Source organism: Asparagus officinalis, chromosome 7 (assembly GCF_001876935.1).
Source record: "Asparagus officinalis chromosome 7, Aspof.V1, whole genome shotgun sequence".
Lineage (NCBI taxonomy): Eukaryota > Viridiplantae > Streptophyta > Magnoliopsida > Asparagales > Asparagaceae > Asparagus > Asparagus officinalis.
The window spans coordinates 81163053-81182275 of record NC_033800.1 but is presented as its reverse complement, the minus strand read 5'-3'; the positions used below and the strand labels follow the sequence as shown (position 1 = coordinate 81182275).

The following is a 19223-nucleotide window of genomic DNA, read 5'->3' as shown; positions in this document are numbered from 1 at the left end:
TTTCCAATAAGCAAAATTTGTGCCGGTGAAGAGAGGTGGCCTAGTTGTGGATTGTCCTTCTAGCATATGTATATCCAAAGATGCCTCCATTAGATCTTTTCTCTAAGGTTGTTAAACCAAAAACTGATATAGAGACCAAGCTCTGATACCAATTGAAGGACCCTAGAGGGGGGGTGATTAGGGTCAAGAGGCTCTAATATGCAATTAAAATTCAGTGCAAACAAACCACAGTAACAGAAGTGCAATAATAAAGAAAGAGATAAAGTTAGGAATCGTTATCCTTGACGCGCGATGTGTTAACGAGGTTCGGCCCGCTGACCTACGTCCCCGCTCCCCACTCTCGAGGAGAAATCCACTAACACATCCGGTTTGGAAGCCGGAACTTCGTCTACACAATGATCCCACAAGATCTCTCTCTCACTACACAGTTGATCTCACAGATCACACTCCCTCACAGTCGATCTACACAAGATCTCACTCACAGCAGCAGAAGATAAATGCAAGACACTCTCTTTACACAAGCCCCTATAGCAAAGAGAAGAGTACTGAAGCTGGGAAGTGAAACACACACAAGAACTCAGAAGAACAAGTTTGATTTGAAAATTTTCTCAGGAAGAAACAGAGCTCTCTGGTTCTCTTTCAAAACGTTAGGGCTTAGGGAAGAAGAAGCAGGCTTGGGGGTTTTTATAAAAGAGTTTAAATCAATAAAAACAAAAACCCAATCTTCCTATTTAGGAAGATAATCTACTTTGCAGGTTGTGACCTCAGACTGTGCCAATCACTAATAAGTGAAAGCACAGGAGTCGAGGCGAAAAACGACCGTTTTAAAAAATCGCGGCTGACCAAATCGGTTGACCGAAGAAATAATCGGTCGACCGAAAATACCGTCGGTCGACCGACCGAAAAATTCGGTCGACCGCGGGCAGCTAAAGAAATTTGGAAAAACAAGCAGAGCCTCGTCGGTCGACCGGCACGGTCGACCGATTAGAAGATTGAAAATTCGGTCGACCGTATCGGTCGACCGACGACAATCTGGAAAGATACTAAGGGATGGCCATAGGATCGGTCGACCGATTTCTGATATTTTACAGAAAACAGATTTTTGACCAACTTGAAATATTTGCAAAATATTCATTTGACCTCTGAAAATTCTGAAACTTTGTAAAATGTTTTTAATACTAAAAACAAACTGTTTGGAAAAAAATTTTTGCAGATAGGTACTCATACTTGTGAAAAATAGTGTTTTGTGAAAAACGCTTAGAAGACACAAGTCTAAAAACGTGTGTGTGATTCCCAATAGCTTCAAGTAAACTCAGTAACTCTTTGCCTACATTCTAGCACTAGAGAGAAAAACAAAAGAAAGCTAATATCCTCATATTGAAAGCAATACTTGAGCTTTGATATAGCTTGAATCAGATGAAGCTTTTATATGACTTTATTGTTCTTGAAATAACGTTGCTTCATCTTTTTGGCCTCCTCCTCCTTTAGATGTCTTCGTTTTAGCGTATATTCCATCCATCCTCCGTTAATGGCACTAACGAGCTTGACAAATGATTTTACTAAATTTACACTCAATAAGCCATTAGTACCGATAATGGTGGTTGTAAGAACATCATCAAAACATAAGGGCTAACATATATAACTATATATATACAAAAACCAAAACGTGTATGTGTGTATATGATTGAGCTTAAAGTACTAACACACATAATATAAATTCCTAAACTAAATTACCCAAGCAATGATCTTGATCTTCAATAAGCTTGACTTGGTAATCTCGCGGATGAAGCTTGAACTTGGATCTTGAACTTTGAATAGCAAGGCTTCACCGACATTCCGCCAACCTCCATTGGATTTCATCGTTGAAGCTCTATTCCATCCATCCTCCAACAACGTTGTTTGTCTATCATAAATAAGAAAACACAAATACTAGACAAACAACATTAGTAGTAAATTGTTTGTTAAACATCATCAAAACAAGAAGGCCAACAGCCTAGATCGGGATGGAGTCGGGAATTTTGAAGGAGGCTGAAGGAAATTTTCTCTCCCTCTCCCTCATTTTCACTCTGATCAAGTCGGGAAAGGGGAAAAGAATGGGGTTTATGCATGTCTTTCTACAGTGATTTTAACATTCATTTTCTTTTTTATTTTATTCCAAACCAAACACGCGAAAATTGTTTTCTACTGTACTTTCTTTTTCTTTCCTCTATTTTCTTTCAAGCCAAACATAGCCTATATGTATTGTTTGGTTTCATTGGAAAGTAAACAGTAAGAAGTAGACTTTTCTAGAAGTAAAAGACTCAATTTCATGATATATTTTAATTTTGAAGACTTAATGGACACCTAGTTGCATTTCTAAGGCCAAAATTTTATACTTGTTAATCACTTATTTTCATATATCTGCACATTGAAATGTATATTTATTTTATACAGTTCATGTGACTATATAGGCAAGAACATTTTTAATATGATTAAGCCATTCTTTTAGGTCTCGTTTATGACATAGCTAAGTGATGCTAATTTATGCATCACTAACTACTTTAGAGAACAACATATCATTGAATATGACACTTGAAAAGTTTCATTCAAATAGTAATTAAAATGATTATTGTCCTATATGAATCCACCATGCTACTAATAAGCAAGTTTCCGCTCTAAATTATTAGTGAATAATATTTTGCAAGGTTTTCTCGTCCAGATTTGTTTCATTGAAGAAATACAAAGCCATGACATATCAAAAACTGAAGGTGAAAACGTTTCGAAAATTAAACAGGGTATAAAAAATAACTAAAAACTAATTCCCCCCTCCATTTTTTAAGAAAGTAAAAGAAGCTAAAAAGCTAACGTTACATGCTTTACTTTCTATTTACTTTCTACCCACTTTCCAAGTGTTAAACGGAGAAAAAAAAGAAAGTAAAGTCACTTTCTAATTTTTGGTTTACTTTTCATTTAGTTTTTGGTTACTGAACACACCCTAATATCAAAATATTAAGATTCAGAAGGACTACTATCAAAATATTGATTTCACTCACAAAATTAAAATATTGATGATTTAAATTTAGGGAAGAGAATTTTCTTATCGGACTCCCCATACATGTAATCTGCAACTAAATAAAGTTTCCTTTAGTGGCCTGTTTGCTTCGTTTCCCCAAGAATCCAAAACTCACTTTCCTTCACTTTTTCACTTTCTCCCACTTTCTTTAACTCAATTTCCTTCACTTTCTCCACTTTCCCCCAATAATATTATGACAACTCTTCCCATCACATCTTATTTCTTACTTTTAAAAATAAACTAAACACAAGAAAATAAGCCACATCAATCAACTCATCTAACTCACCTCACCCAACTTTCCTTTATTTTCTACTATCTTTAAAAATTACTCACATCATCCAATAATATGGTGACAACTCATCACATCTCATTAAAATTTCCTTTCATCCATTTCCTCCAAAAAAAAATAAGGAAATTGATTTTCCTAAGTATGGGTCACATCATCCAATAATATAATAACAACTCATTTTCTCTCATTTATTTTCTTAGTTTCAAGAATGAACCAAACAAAAAAAAGAACAAAAAATAAAGAAAGTGGAGGAAAACATAAAAAATTACCCATCTCATCCAATAATATGGTGACAACTCATTTTCTCCCTCACTTGTTTTCCGAATTTTGACGAACCAAACATAAAAAAGTAGAGAAAAACATCAAAATTCATTTTCTTTCCCCCACTTTCTGCAATTTTTTGCGAAACAAACAGGCCCTGGAAGAAAAACATTCAAACTTCATACGGAATAGAGTATGTCGCCAATAATAAATAATAAATGACAAAACATTAGAGATTTTCCCCTAGTTGTTTACAAATTTAAGACAGGTGGTTCCAACAGGAAAATGTAAACCCGGAAGTCGAGAAGATTGTGTGAGGTAAAATAAAATTCAGAAGGATTAGTGAGAAACTCACTAAAGTTCAGGGGGTTATGTGGAATTAGCGCAATATTCAATTCTGGAATGCTTGCGCATCAATTCGATCTCTCTTTTGAAGTTATCCCTTCCCTCCCCCACACAATCAAGAATCTAAGCCTTAAGAATTTTGGGCCCACCAAATCCAACGGCTGACGACTAGCCAACACCTTCTAATTTTTCTTCAATAAAAAAAAAAAAAAAAAAAATTCCTTCTCCGACCCAAATTCCAATTGATTTCAATCAAAACTCCAAAAACCCAAGAAATTTGAGGAAAAAGAGGAACTTTAATGGCTAAAGACGAGTACGACTCCACTCAGTTGATCGATTGCAATGGCGTCTTCAACGTTTAAGGGCTCGAGAGCTTCCTAAAGGTGGCGAGGCTCGCCGACTACGGGATCAACTACGCCGTCGTCTCGATCATGGGGCCTCAGAGCAGTGGTGAGAATATTTAGCCGTTCTTGTTTCTCGAAAGTTACTTTCCCCCCCTGTAAGTGTACATTTTGACAAAACCTTCAGAAAATTTGAGAATTAGAGGAGAACTCTAGAACCCTAGAAAGGGGTGTTCGTGTGTTATGTGATGCTTCTTCCTTTCTTCAATTCTTTCTCGTTTCTTGAAGGTACTATTTTTTTTCCCACAAAACCCCTTGAACTTTGTAGTAAGTTGCAGGAAACACTTCGGAACCATGAAAGTTAGGGAAAACGCCTGGACTCTCTGAAATTATCCCTGTCAAGTGTCTTCTATACCTCTAAAAACGTAGAAGTTGCGGAAGGTGATTTAATGGAGAGGACGAGTGTTATTGACGCGGTTGATTGACTGCGGTGGCGTCTTCAACGTTCGAAGAGTGGATGATACTTTTTTTCTTGAAGGTTTCCTTTCATAAAGGTAAATTTGACAAAACCCCTTGAACTGTAGGATGAGTTGCACAAAACCCCTTTGAGCTTTGGAAATTAGAGAAAACCTCCTAAATTGGTATAGTGGTTGACCTCAATATTTGTTATATAAAAATCAAAATAAAGTTATAGTTATAGCATGCAAAATCCGAAATAAAAGAAATAAGAAAGTTTGGCCTGATCGGGAGCTGATCGGGAGCAGTCGTGTAAACACTACCCTAAAAGATTAAGGACCTGTTTATCGTCCTGACGCAGATGATCCCCTTTCCTCTAGTGGTAAAACCCCTCGGAATCGGACGACCTCTGAACTTAGACGAGAGCACAGAGCTTCTGCTCAGATAGAGGTTGCTCGAAATAAAACAATACGAGAGAATAATTTCTTTTGGAAAACAGAGAGAGAAGAGCTTTGTAATTCTGTGTTTTCCTCGAGCTGAGTAAGGAGATATATATATAGGGTTTCGGTAACGTAACCCCCGTTGAACTCATGCATCCATTACGCAAAATTCGTGCAACCATTATGCACGTGTGCACGAAGTAGCCTTTACGAATTTCTGGGTTAAAAAGAAACGAGTAAAACGTGTAAAAATAAAGTTTGGAAAACAAGAAACGCATGCGCTTGCGGCGTGACGTGGCGGGCGTTGTGGCGTGGCGAGGCGCGCGCGTGTGTTATGCAAAATCCAAATAATACAAAGCCCAAAACACCCCTTTCTTAGGGATCCTCAAAGCCCAATGAGGGGAGAAGCAATTTAAACTCTTTAATATTCATAACACTAGTCCATGTGTGACTATTTATAAGAGGCAAAATTGCCTTTTCTCCCACAACATAGTCAACCGTCCCCCCCCAAAAGGTAATGTTTGACTGAAAACTTAAAAATTAATAAATAAATTAATAAATCACAATATATATATGTTGAGCAACCTTTCGAATCGTGAATTCGGGAGAAGTAGCTTTCGGATTTGAACCTTTCCTTAGTGAGTTCATCGCAACTTGAGAGACATAATGGACTAGACCTTAAATTAGGCCCCTTGTACCAGGTATTGACGAAAACACACACAATACGTATTTATCTATTGAGCAAAGCGGGTTGAACGTTAAAGGCCATGTTCACAATAACTGACTCATGAGAGTTTCTAGGGATTAGCCCAGCCCTCCCACCCGCGATCATCACGGTTCCTCTCACGTAGGTAAGTCTTTCAAGGGTATTACAGCTAGATATTATATTCTTTGTAATACACGCGTTGGACTTATTAAGAGTAAAACTCAGCCTAACCAGCTGTATCATAAGAATATCGTCACCATAGAGAAGGGGTAGTAGCTGATGCTACCATAATGATATATGAATATATCTAGGTCGATGCTCTACACGAGTGTCACCAGTCCAGCTTGTTTCTATCACATTAAACTTATATTAGGACCGCGTCTCTAAATAAAGGTTAGGTTCCCGCTGTCAGTAACCTCACTTATGGCTTAGCCCCATCCCCCTCGATGAATCCAGAACTATACTCCTGGATAAACCCTTAGTCAAAGGGTTAGCAAGATTCTTCTCAGACTTTACAAAGTATAGAATAACAACTTTGCCTAGCAGGTGTTATACAGAGTTATATCTTATTTGAATATGCCTGTTAAATTTTTTATTTACATGTACTTGCTTTAGAAGCTCTATGGTGGATCTAGAATCAAAATAAATGGAAATTAGAGGAGAGGGTTTAGGGACCAAAGGAAGTTCAGAGAGATCTTTTAACCATTCTGTTTCTGTGTAAGTAGTATCAAGAGTAATCAATTCAGACTCCATACTGCTCCTGACAATTACTGTTTGCTTACAGAATTTCCAAGATACAGCTGCACCACAAAAAAGAAATACATATTCAGATGTAGACTTTGTACTGTTAGAATCTGTGACCCAGTTAGCGTCACTCTACCTTTCTATAGCATCAGGGTATCCAGTGTAAGTCAAACAATAGTTAACTGTGCATTTTAAGTATTTGAATATTCTCTCTAAGGAAATCCAGTGATCTTTGCTAGGGTTGTTGGTATACCAGTTCAGTCTTCCTACAACATAAGCTATATCGGGTCTAATTCGGTTGGATATGTATAGGAAAGATCCAATCAGCTGAGAATACTTCAGCTGGGAGACAGATTCACCTTCATTCTTCACCAAAGATATAGAAGAGTCATAAGGTGTAGAGACATGTTTAGAGTCATGGAAATTGAATTTGATCAACATTTTTTCAATACTATGAGAAAGACTCAAAAATATCCCTCTAGTGTCTTTAGTGATTTTCATTTCAAGTATCATGTCGACAAGTTCTAACTATCTAAGTCTTTCATGTCAAAGTTCTTGGAGAGATAATCCTTAACTTTTAAGATTTCTTCAAGGGTTGTTCTAAAGAAAAATATATCAACATAGAGACAAATGATGATATAGTCATTATTTATCACTTTAGAATAAACACACTTATCGTGTTCATTCACAGTAAAGCCATATTGTGCAATGACTCTGTCAAATTTCTGGTGTCATTGTTTAGGAGCTTGTTTTAGACCATTTAGAGATTTAACAAGTTTGTAGATTTTATTTTCCTGACCTTTGGCAATAAAATCTTCAGGTTGGTACATATAGATTTCTTTATCTAAATCACCATTCAGAAAAACAGTTTTGATATCCATCTGATGTATGGTCAGTTTATGAATAACAGCAAAAATATCCCTCTAGTGTCTTTAGTGATTTTCATTTCAAGTATCATGTCAACAAGATCTAACTATCTAAGTCTTTCATGTCAAAGTTCTTGGAGAGATAATCCTTAACTTTTAAGATTTCTTCAAGGGTTGTTCTAAAGAAAAATATATCAACATAGAGACAAATGATGATATAGTCATTATTTATCACTTTAGAATAAACACACTTATCGTGTTCATTCACAGTGAAGCCATATTGTGCAATGACTCTGTCAAATTTCTGGTGTCATTGTTTAGGAGCTTGTTTTAGACCATTTAGAGATTTAACAAGTTTGTAGATTTTATTTTCCTGACCTTTGGCAATAAAATCTTCAGGTTGGTACATATAGATTTCTTTATCTAAATCACCATTCAGAAAAATAGTTTTGATATCCATCTGATGTATGGTCAGTTTATGAATAACAACAAAAACTAATAATACTCGGATAGTTGAGATTCAGGCTACAAGAGAATATGTATCAGAGTAATCGATATCTTTTAGCTGAGTATAGCCTTTAGTTACTAATCTAGCTTTATATTTATCAATGAAACCATCAGCTCTAAGTTTCTTCTTGAATATCCACTTACAACCAACAAGTTTACAACTTGGAGGTAAGTCGGTGAGTATCCAAGTATGATCTTTCATGATAGATTTTATTTTATTATCAATGCTTTTCTTTCAGAAAGGAGATTCAGGTGAATCCATTGCTTCCTTAAAGGAGCTTGGCTCACCTTCAACAAGAAAAATAAAGAAATCTTCTACAAAATTCTTTTGAATTCTACATTTTTTACTTCTTCGAGGTTCAATATCAAGAGGCTGAGAAGAACTAGAAGATGATTGATCAGAAGGAAGAGATGATATTGGATTTTCTGAGATTTTGGATTTAAAAGGAAAGATATTTTCAAAGTAGACTGCATCTCTTGTTTCAATGATAGTGTTGTTTGATGTCACTGATTTCAGAGTTAATGACTAGAAATTTGTTAACATTGCTATCTAGTGCATATCCAATAAAAACTGCATCAACAGTCTTAGAACCAATTTTCCTTTTTTTAGGTTCAGGAATAACTACCTTAGCTAAGCAACCCCAAACCCGAAAGAAGTTCAACCTAGGAGTTCTCCCCTTTCAATATTCGTAAGGAGTTATATTGGAAGATTTGTGTGGAATCCTATTAAGAATGAAGCAGGCAGAAAGAAGAGCTTCACCCTAGAGATTTTTAGGTACTCCTGAACTGAGTAACATACAGTTTATCATGTTCATGAGGGTTCTGTTTTTTTGTTCAGCTATCTTGATAGACTGTGGTGTATAGGAAATAGTTTCCTCATGAATAATACCGTGTTCTTGGCAATATTCTGCTGGAAATTATCTATAAATCAAGATTATAGCATAAAATAAAATCCGAATTAAATAAGTAAGAGATAAGAAAAATCAAGCTTGGCGGGAGCAGTCGTGTAATCACTGCCCTAGAAGATTGAGAACCCGCCTATCGTCCTAACGTAAATGGTTCTCTCCCCATAGCAATAAAAACCTCCAGAAACGGCCGGTCTCCGTACTCGGGCGAGAGCACATAGCTTCTGCTCAGACGAAGAAGGATGCCCAAAATAATAATAATGAACAAAATAATAGCTAAGGAATTTCCCGTGATAATTATCTCTCTTTATTATTTTTCTTTTCTTCATTTCTTCTCTCCATTCCCAAAAGCACCTTTCCCTCTCTTTCTTCTGGACGTGAGCAGAGAGTTTTTAGGAGTGAAGTTATTAAGGGATGAAGTGTGTGGGTTTTATATTATGGTGATGAGAAATAGTCAAACGTGAGTGAGAAAAAAGATGGGGTTAGTTGAGAGATAAAAATGTGGGGTTAGTTGAGAGATTTTAGAGGAATAGTTGAAGGCAATTTGACTTTTTCTAAAAAATATCAAACAACCTCCCCCAAAAGGCAATATTTGACTGAAAACAAAAAATCAATAAATAAATCAATAAATCACAAAATAAATATAGGTTGGGCAACCTTTCGTATCGTGAATTCGGGAGAGGTAGCTTTCGGTTTTGAACCTTTCCTTAGTGAGTTCATCGCCACCTGAGGGACATAATGGACTAGACCTTAAATTAGGCCCATTGAATCAAGTATTGATAAAAACACACACAATACGTCTTCATCTAATGAGCAAAACGGGTTGAGCGTTAAAGGCTATGCTCACAATAACCGACTTATGAGAGTTTCTAGGGGTTAACCCAGCTCCTCTAACCGTGGTCATCACGGTTCTTCTCACGTAGGTAAGTCCTCAAAGGATACTATAGCTGGTTATTTAATACCCCCATAATACACACATTAAACTTATTAAGAATAAGAGTAAAACCCAGCCTAACCAGCTGTATCATAAGAGCATTGTTACCATAGAGAAGGGGTAGTAGCAGATGCTACATAACGATATATAAATATATCTAGGTCGATGCTCCACACGATTGTCACTTATCCAACTTGTTTCTACCACATTGAACCAACATTGGGATTACGTCTTTAAATAAAGGTTGGGTTACCGCTGTCAGTGACCTCATCTATGGGCTTAACCCTAACTCCCTCGATGAATCCAGAACTATACTTCTGGATAGACCTTTAGTCAATGGATCATTAAAATTCTTCTAAGACTTTATAAAGTCTAGAATCACAACTTTGCATAGTAGGCGTTGTATATATATATATATCAAGTTCTTAAGTTATTTTATAATTAGTCCTTTATATTGTTTGAAATTGACATTAGGTCCCCTTCTTATTAAGTTATTTTAAAATTAGTCTCTTCAGACAAGAGTACAAGTAGCAAGAGGAGGGATTAATTTGAAACAACTTATAAGGATAAGGATAAGGGAACATAATAGCAATTTTTAATTATTTGATGGACTAATTTCAATATAACTTTTATTTATCATATAGAAAGAAGTTATAAGATATACCTCTTGATTTGATTTTCCACGACATTGATTCATCTAATCATTTCCTGAAATCTCAAGAGAAAGTATTATACATGTAGTCAAAAGAAGAGCTATAAAATTGATTCTTTGTAGTCACTATTAAAATGATAGGATGTGAAACTAAATTATTGTAGTTATATCTTCACATGCATGCATATGCACATACATGAATGAAATTACTAATAGTTACATGCAAAGTATTCAAGAGAATCTTATAATAGGGTTTCATGTCTTAAAGTATATTTCATACTTCATATGCATAGTTTTTTAAAATTCTCCTATTATAAGAGGTTGCAAATTAGTTGCATACAAAGGAAACCTTCCAAATTTAAATTGGTTGCCTACAAAAGAGACCTTCCAAATTTAAATTGGTTGCCTACAAAAAGACCTTCCAAAGGTACATTGGTTGCCTACAAGAGAGGCTTTGCAAATTTACGTGGTCATTTTCTAATACCACCTCTTAAACATATCAAATTTTTACACGTGCTTTTATAAGTGCATTCTAGCATAAAACTTGTAATTAATTATGTAACAAATGCAAGTGATATAATATGACATATGAATATCCATCATAATGCAATAAAAGAGAGAATCTTTACATTTGAAGATTTAAGTTATATTTCACCATATAAAATAGAATTTAAAAAAAATGCACCTCTTAATTTGTTCGGTCAGATATTGATCAACATCATTTAACATTAAGCAATACACGATGCAACATGCATCTTCTTATTAACTATTAACTATAAGTTAAAAGTAATTAACTGTTAAAAGTAATTGGCAATTAATTAAATTAACAGAAACATTAACTGCAAAATTTATTTATTTTTAATAATGAACAGTAACTATTTTTTAAAAATGAATAGTTTTTCAATAAAATGAACAGTAATGTTTTTAATAAAACTCTTTTCCCGTGTTTTAATCAACAACAGCTAATTAATTGACTAATCAATCCAATGAACAGTAGTAATAGAATTAAATGAACAGTAATAAAATAATTCTTTTTCCAAATCAGTAAAATTATCTGATGAACAGTAACTTCTTTTTTTTTACAGCAACTGATATGAAATGTTAATTAACAAATAAACAAGAAAATAATCAAGAAGCTGTAGTTTTTTATATGAACAATAAACACAGAGTTTTGGTGAACAGTAACTATTTTATTTTTAATTTTTTTTCTCGAATTAGTAGCAAAATATAATAATTAAAAGCAAATTAATTTCAGATTTTAAATTTACAGCTATAAAATAACTCAATCTTCTAGATTGTTGGAAATTATCTGTAAATCAAGATTATAGCATAAAATAAAATCCGAATTAAATAATTTAGAGATAAGAAAAATTAGGCCTGACGAGAGCAGTCGTGTAATCACTGTCCTAGAAGATTGAGAACCTGCCTATCGTCCTGACGTAAATGGTTCCCTCCCCCCTAGCGGTAAAAGCCCCCGGAAACGGTCGGCCTCCGTACTTGGACGAGAGCACAGAGCTTCTGCTCAGACGAAGAAGGATGCCTAAAATAATAATAATAAACAAAATAATAGCTAAGGAATTTCCCGTGATAATTATCTCTCTTTATTATTTTTCTTTTCTTCATTTCTTCTTTCCATTCCCAAAAGCATCTTTCCCTCTCTTTCTTCTGTACGTGAGCAGAGAGTTTTTAGGAGTGAAGTTATTAAGGGATGAAGTTTGTGGGTTTTATATTATAGTGATGAGAAACAGTCAAATGTGAGAGAGAAAAAGATGGAGTTAGTTGAGAGATAAAAATGTGGGGTTAGTTGAGAGATTTTAGAGGATTAGTTGAAGGAAATTTGACTTTTTCTAAAAAATATCCAACATATTCAGTCATATCATTTGAGGTATACGCCCCCCACGACCAGATCTTAAAATATTGATCTTTCTGTCAAGTTAGTTTTCAGATTCAGCTTTATACACCTTAAATCTATCTAAAACTTCATCTTTAGTTTTGAGAAGATAGGTGTAATAATATCTGGAGTGATCGTCTATAAAAGTACAAAATATCTCCTATCCCCTCGGGTGAGAACTCGATTCGAGTCACACACATCACTATGAATTAAATTCGAGAGGTTTGGAGTTTCTAGTTATAGACTTGAAGGGTTTTTTAGTGTGTTTCCCTTGAATACAAATCTCACATTTACATGAGGGATCATAAGAAGATTTAGGAATAAAGTTCAATTTATTCATTCTTTGCAAGGTTTGGAAATTGACATGTCCAAGTCGTCCATGTCAAACATCACAAGACTCAACAATTTGTGCAACAAAAGACTCAGGAATTTTATTAGAGCTGGAATTGATTACATTGAGCTTGAAAAGACCATTACAAGTAAAACCTTTTCCTATAAATACATTGTTCTTTGTAATAAAAAATTTATTAGATTCTTTTATAATCCTATATCCAGTTCTAAGAAGAAGAGATTCACTAATCAGGTTACGGCGGAGAGAAGGAACATGATGAACGCCTTGCAGATTTAGAGCTTTCCTAGAGGTCATGGTGAGCTTTATGCATCCACTTCCCATTATTTGTTTAGTGGAGTCATCTGCTAAGCTTATGCTTCTTCCATGTGATTCACGGTAAGTTAAAAACCAAGAGCGATCATTGCCAACGTGAATATTAGCTCCGGAATCCAAATACCAATCAGTGGAAGAAGTAAGAGAATTTACAATATAGGATGAAGAAGCTAACCTGTAGGAATTTGGATTTTCTTCAATCATATTAATTTTGTTAGATCCATTTCCTTTTGGAGCAGGTTTGGTCGGTTCCTTCTTCTGATAGAAACAGTTTAGAGCCAGATGGTTGGTTCTACCACAGACAGCAGAACTTTTTTATCAGACTTATGACTGGAAGGATAGAGATTGGATTTGGATTTGTTGAAGAATTGTTGGTTTTTCTTGAATTTCTTCTTTTTAGGTTTGAAATTCTTAGATTTAGGCTTATCCTCTACCAAGTTCACTTTAATTTTTATTTTAGTCTTGGCTTTGGAATTTTACCTATGCTGGTCTTCAATAGGAATAGCCTTGAGGGCTTCAGTTAAGGTTAGATCTCCTTGCTTGTGTCGGCGATCTCCAGCAAATCTAAATCAGGAGGGAGAGAGTTTATCAATCAAACATGAAACTTTAAAGTCATCAGTAAAGAAGTTTCCCTTTGGAGGTGACGAAGGAAATCTTAGAATTCATGAATTTGTTCATTTATGGGTTTGTCATCAACCATCATGGACTTATTGAAGGAAGATGAGGTGAAACGCAGAATTCTGGCATCATAGCCATATTCTGTCTCAAGAGCATTTCATAGATCTTTAGCACTTCTGAACTCATGATATATGTCATAAATATTGTCCGCAAGTGCACTAAGAATTCTATGGTAACAATGATAGTTTATTTCTTTTGGTTTCATATGACTAGAGAAGGAACTAGCATCAGAAGCAGAAGTGGAAGGAGTAGGTTGTTCAGGATCGGGAGTCTTAAGGGTTGAGAAGCACTAGAAGAAGAATCAAGAGTGTTTATAGCAGATAATAGGCCTAGGGTGGTGAGCCAGTATCTCATCTGATTAGCCCACCGTTTATAGTTAACACTGGTGAACTTCTCAGGTTTGACTCTCTTGGAATGGTTAGGGTTAGCCATAAGTTTGATTCAAGCTAACTAGTCTAGGTATTTGAAATCTGAGAAAGTGAAAGGGTTTTGTCAATACCACTCGATTAGTTATTTTGGAGATTATGACTTTAAAGGATGAGTTTGATGCAAAATTATTTATGACCTATAAAAGAAATGAACAAAGTATATATAAATATGATTCTAAAATAGGAGATAGCAAGAATAATTGTTTTTTATTAATTTATGAGCAGTAAAATTAAATTTTTTAATAAATAGTAACTATAATTTTTTTCGAGTGAACAATAACTTATAATGTACAGTAACTTCTAATATTATTTTTTTCTGAATTTTAAAATAATAGCTATAATCCTTAATCTTTTAGATTGTTAGATAAAAATTAAAATAAAGTTATAGTTATAGCATGCAAAATTCAAAAATTAAAAGAAATAAGAAAGTCTGGCCTGATCGGGAGCAGTCGTGTCGTGTAAACACAGTCCTAAAAGATTAAGGACCCGCCTATCGCCTTGACGCAGATGATCCCCTCTTCTCTAGCGATAAAACCCCCGGAATCAGTCGACCTTTGAACATAGGCGAGAGTACAGACCTTCTGCTCAGATGAAGGAGGTTGCTCGAAATAAAACAATACTAGAGAACAATTTTTTTTGTAAAATAGAGAGGGAAGAGCTTTGTAATTCTGTGTTTTCCTCGAGCTGAGTAAAGCGATATATATAGGATTTCGGTAACGTAACCCCTGCTGAATTCACGCATCCATTACGCAAAATTCGTGCAACCGTTACGCACGTGCGCACGAACTAGCCGTTACGAATTTCCGGGTCAAAAGGAAACGATTAAAACATGTAAAAATAAAATTTGAAAAACAAAAAACGCGTGCGCGTGCGGTGCAGTGTGGCGCGCCGTGAGGCGTGGCGAGGCAAGGCGCACGCGCGTGTGTTATGCAAAGCCCAAACAATACAAAGCCCAAAACACCTCCTTCTTAGGGATCCTCAAAGCCCAATGAGGGGAGAAGCAATTTAAACCTCTTACTATTCATAACACTAGTCCATGTGGGACTATTCATAGGAGGCAAAATTGCCTTTTCTCCCATAACATAGCCAACAAAAATTAAATTTAGTGAGCACTCTTTACTGAGACTGAGAGAGGGTTTTTTTTAAAGGGTATTTTTTAATCATTTTTGGTTTACCTCTTAACTTCGGTTCTGAAACTCTTCTAGGGGCAATGAGGAAGGCGTTCTGGAACTCCCCATAGCATAGTGGAATTTCCCAAGGTAGGATATTATGCGATTCACTCAAAAATTCAGATCTACTGAACACTTTTTGCTGACAAATAGAGGGGTTTGTTGGAAAAGGATACTTTATTTGAGTGGTTATAGAGTTAGTGATATTGTGTGGCTTGTTGGGGATTCGACATGGCTCACCCCCAAATTCAGGTTACTAGACACCCTTTGCTGAAATTGAGAGAGGGGGTTAATTTTTGAAAAGAAAAGAAGGTATTTTGGTAATATTTCCTACCACTTTACTTGTTTGTGAAAATTTTCCAGAGTCCGGTGGTTTGGTAAACCACCCAAAGTTCAGGGTGTTTTGTCATATTTACTCTTTTCATAATGGTGGAATAGTGTCGATTTGAGGCATCTGCTGTTTAGTGTCTCATGACCTCGTTGTGATTGAATTAGTGTTCACAGGGAGCGAGTTTGATTTCATTCTGGATCTTGTAACTTAGAATTCTACTGGAACTTTTGTACACTCAATGATTTGTTTGTAATGATATATCAATATGGATTGTATATCTTCATTTTTTGTTTAATGGATACTATTGTTTTTGTCTAGTATGAGAGTTCTATATTTCTGGAAGGATACTGTTCTCTAACTAAGTAAAATATGTTTAAGATTGCTTTGTTGGAAGTGGAATACCATGATGCTGATCTTCTTCTTTTTTGACATCTTAAATATTATCTCATTTAGCATGTTTCTGATATTTATAAAAATGATATGCTATTGTGGCAGATCAATCATTCTCAACAATGTTAGTTATAACCTTCTCTCTCTACTTGACGTGCATGACGTAAAGAAAGACAAATGTTAGGAAGATTTAATAAGCTAAAGGAAGTTATATTAACAATTTAACACCAGATGATATCCACAAACTTGGTTCCCTTTGTTGAAAATAGAGACCCTTTCACCTAGGCATTACCCAACTTATTTCCTCTTTAACAGGATTGCCATCAGGCTTTAGAGGGTGACAGGGACGGCTTATTTTTTTAAAGCTTATAAGCTAAATTGGCTTTTGGTGGCTTTTGGCTTTTATGATAAATTTTTTATAAAAGTTGTATGGATAGAACGGTAATTTGCTTGGTCGAAACTTGCTTATTTAAATGTGCTTATCAGCTAGTTTTTTAGAAGTCAGGAAAACCCAACTTTTTTAAGCGGGTCTTAAAAGCTAGATTATTTGAGATGTCACCAAGTATGTATATCTTGAAAACCTAGCTTATGAGCTACTTTGACCAGAAATAAGCTCCCCAAACACTTCTTAATCTTGTCATTTTCCTTGTGCTTAAGCCAACCCTGTTTTGAAAAAAAAGGTTGGATAATGATGATTAGTGCATGCTCTCAGGACTGACAAGGTTTAATTATTCTATGCTAATAATGGCTAGCCTTTTTAACTTTGGTTTTCTGTCTAGACTGATGCTTGATGAAATTATAATTATTTGGAAACATAAGATGAACTACTAGGGAGATGTATGCATTCACTATCTGCAATTTCCCTTGTATTGAGCAGGAAAAAGCACCTTGCTGAACCATCTTTTCGGGACCAACTTTAGAGAGATGGATGCCTTAAAGGGAAGGTATCTCTTTAAATCTTCTGTTCTATCGGTGTTTGTATGTATCCGAGACTTGCGATGCATATATAGTGATCCCTGTCGCATTTCAGGAACCAAACCACTAAAGGCATCTGGATTGCAAAAGCTCGGGGAATCGAGCCTTGCACAATTGTCATGGATTTAGAGGGTACTGATGGGAGAGAAAGAGGGGAGGTGCGTGCTTGTAGTTTTATTTTTGTAAACATATTTCTACTGTAACATTTCAATCTGTCTGCTACAGTTTCTTGATCATTGGTTTAATTTGGAGATTCATTGCATTTTATGAGATTCGCATATATACTTCTTGTGCAGATAAATCTGAAGGGAAATTCCATAATTAATGAAATATCATATTTTGATAGACTAATCTTTTAATTGAAAAAAACTAATATAGAATACTTTTTACTGAAATTATTGCAATTAAAATGCTAGTTAACGAACTATATACAAAGCTAACATTTTTTCTTTGAGGTAAATGAATATGCACTTAGTTTACGTCAAGACCAAAAATCCATTGACCTGTATTGTTTCCAAGTTGCGCAACAGTATTATGTTTCTTCCACATTGGTTTTTGATTTAGGAATTGTTTGGTTTATGAAAAGTTGTAACTGCAATTGCAATGACAATTTGCAAAAGGTTATATTTGCAGTTTTACCTGTTTGCTTTGCTGCAGTGACAGCCTTTTGGTAATTGTCATTGAAAAAATGAAGTTGCTTTTTGTAAAGTTGACTTCTGGTCTAGTCTATTGTCTCATTTTGCAAAAAGTGGCTCATTTTCACAACTGCTTTGGTAAGAAGACAGCAATAGCAGTGAAATGAACACCTGCAATTTCGCTAACTTTGCAAATTGTCATTGCAATTGCGGGTACAATTTACCATGAACGAAACAGTCGGCTGTCCCTTGTTGATTTAGTTCATCCTTCCTCGAGGTCTTTACTGTCTGTCATATTTCTTGCAGATGTAGTCTCTAGAATTCTCTTTCCTTTTTCTTTTTTTTCCCTTTTCCCTCTTCTTTCCCAAGTTCAGGCAGCTGGTGCAAATTTTCTCTTGTGACTAATGGATCTGGTATCTGATATTTGATACATAACCATTGCTTTTGAGGTTTTCTGGCATATAATAGTGTAGTTTGGAGGTATTGATTCTCTTTGTAAATGCCTCACGAGGGCCAGGAAAATAATAGATAGATGAGAGCAGGATTAGTTGCTAGGAAAGGAGCTTAGGCCATTTAGGCTCTTAAGGAAACAGAAGGAGATACGGTTCAGGTGTGGTTGAAGACTGATTTTGAGGAAGATCTGAAATGAATTTAGGAAAGAGAGTAAGAGGAAGAATTAGTAACTGGTCTGGATAAGATTTCACACCTTCAATCGGATCTCATATTGTTGACTTAGCATAAGGGATAATCAAATGGGGAAGAACTTCTCTTCATTTTATAATTTGAATCAAGTCTGCATAATATAAAGATACCTATTGTACACGATGCATACACTCATATTAGTGCAGTTTTCCCCCCCTGCACATTTGGTCAAATAAATGCCATTGAGTAAGTCCAATAAGCTTAATAGACCTGTTACATAATATATGAGTAAGATCTTTTATTTAAAGTGCAAAGTTATAAATCATAAATAAGACCCTAGCACGGATTTTGTCTTCTCTTAATTCTTCATAACTTTTGTGTCTTGCTATCAGATCACAGTAATTCATGATTTTCAAATCCTAGTTCAAGTTAAAATAATTATCCTTAAAAAGGAGCTTGCTTTGTGCCTAAATACCTCAGCATAGACTCGACCATCAAAACCACAGCCTGCGGTTAAATATCTTGCCACCATCTGGGGTTATGCCTCCCAACGCCACTCTGACAACCTCGTAGTCTCAATGCCATGATGAACTTATCATCACATGGCCAGACCTCAAATTTACCCTGACTTCAAGATGATATTTGTGCCTCAGTTCTGCTTCCCCAATTTTGTCTCCACCTCACAGTTGGTGCTCCAACATCTTGTTGATGAATTCTCCCCGACTTTGCCACAAAAGAAGCTGCCTTGATCTTAGCCTGAAAGAGCTGCTGCCATGACGTAGTTGTTGCCATATTGCCATTGCCATTGCCGCCTCACTTGAGATCAGATTCTCTGTAGATCCGATCTGATCTCTCAGGTAAAAGGTAAAAGAAAAAGAAAAGCATAAAAGAAAACCCAATAATGAATGTTTGGAATTTTGTG

At 35.4% G+C, this 19223-nt stretch overlaps 1 protein-coding gene across 2 annotated transcripts in view; it reads left to right on the top strand.

The window, feature by feature from the left end:
• The window catches only part of LOC109849070 (protein ROOT HAIR DEFECTIVE 3 homolog 2-like), a 74917-nt gene continuing 59995 nt past the window's right edge, over positions 4302-19223 (top strand). The window contains exons 1-4 of one of the 2 annotated variants that reach the window (XM_020418854.1): positions 4309-4397; positions 4627-4842; positions 16927-16993; positions 17080-17182. In XM_020418854.1, coding sequence (XP_020274443.1) covers positions 4806-4842; positions 16927-16993; positions 17080-17182 — 207 coding nt within the window. In that variant the 5' untranslated portion in view covers positions 4309-4397; positions 4627-4805. Of the gene's footprint in view, positions 4398-4626; positions 4843-16926; positions 16994-17079; positions 17183-19223 lie in introns of both variants that reach the window. The other variant, XM_020418855.1, reaches the window with a different exon arrangement.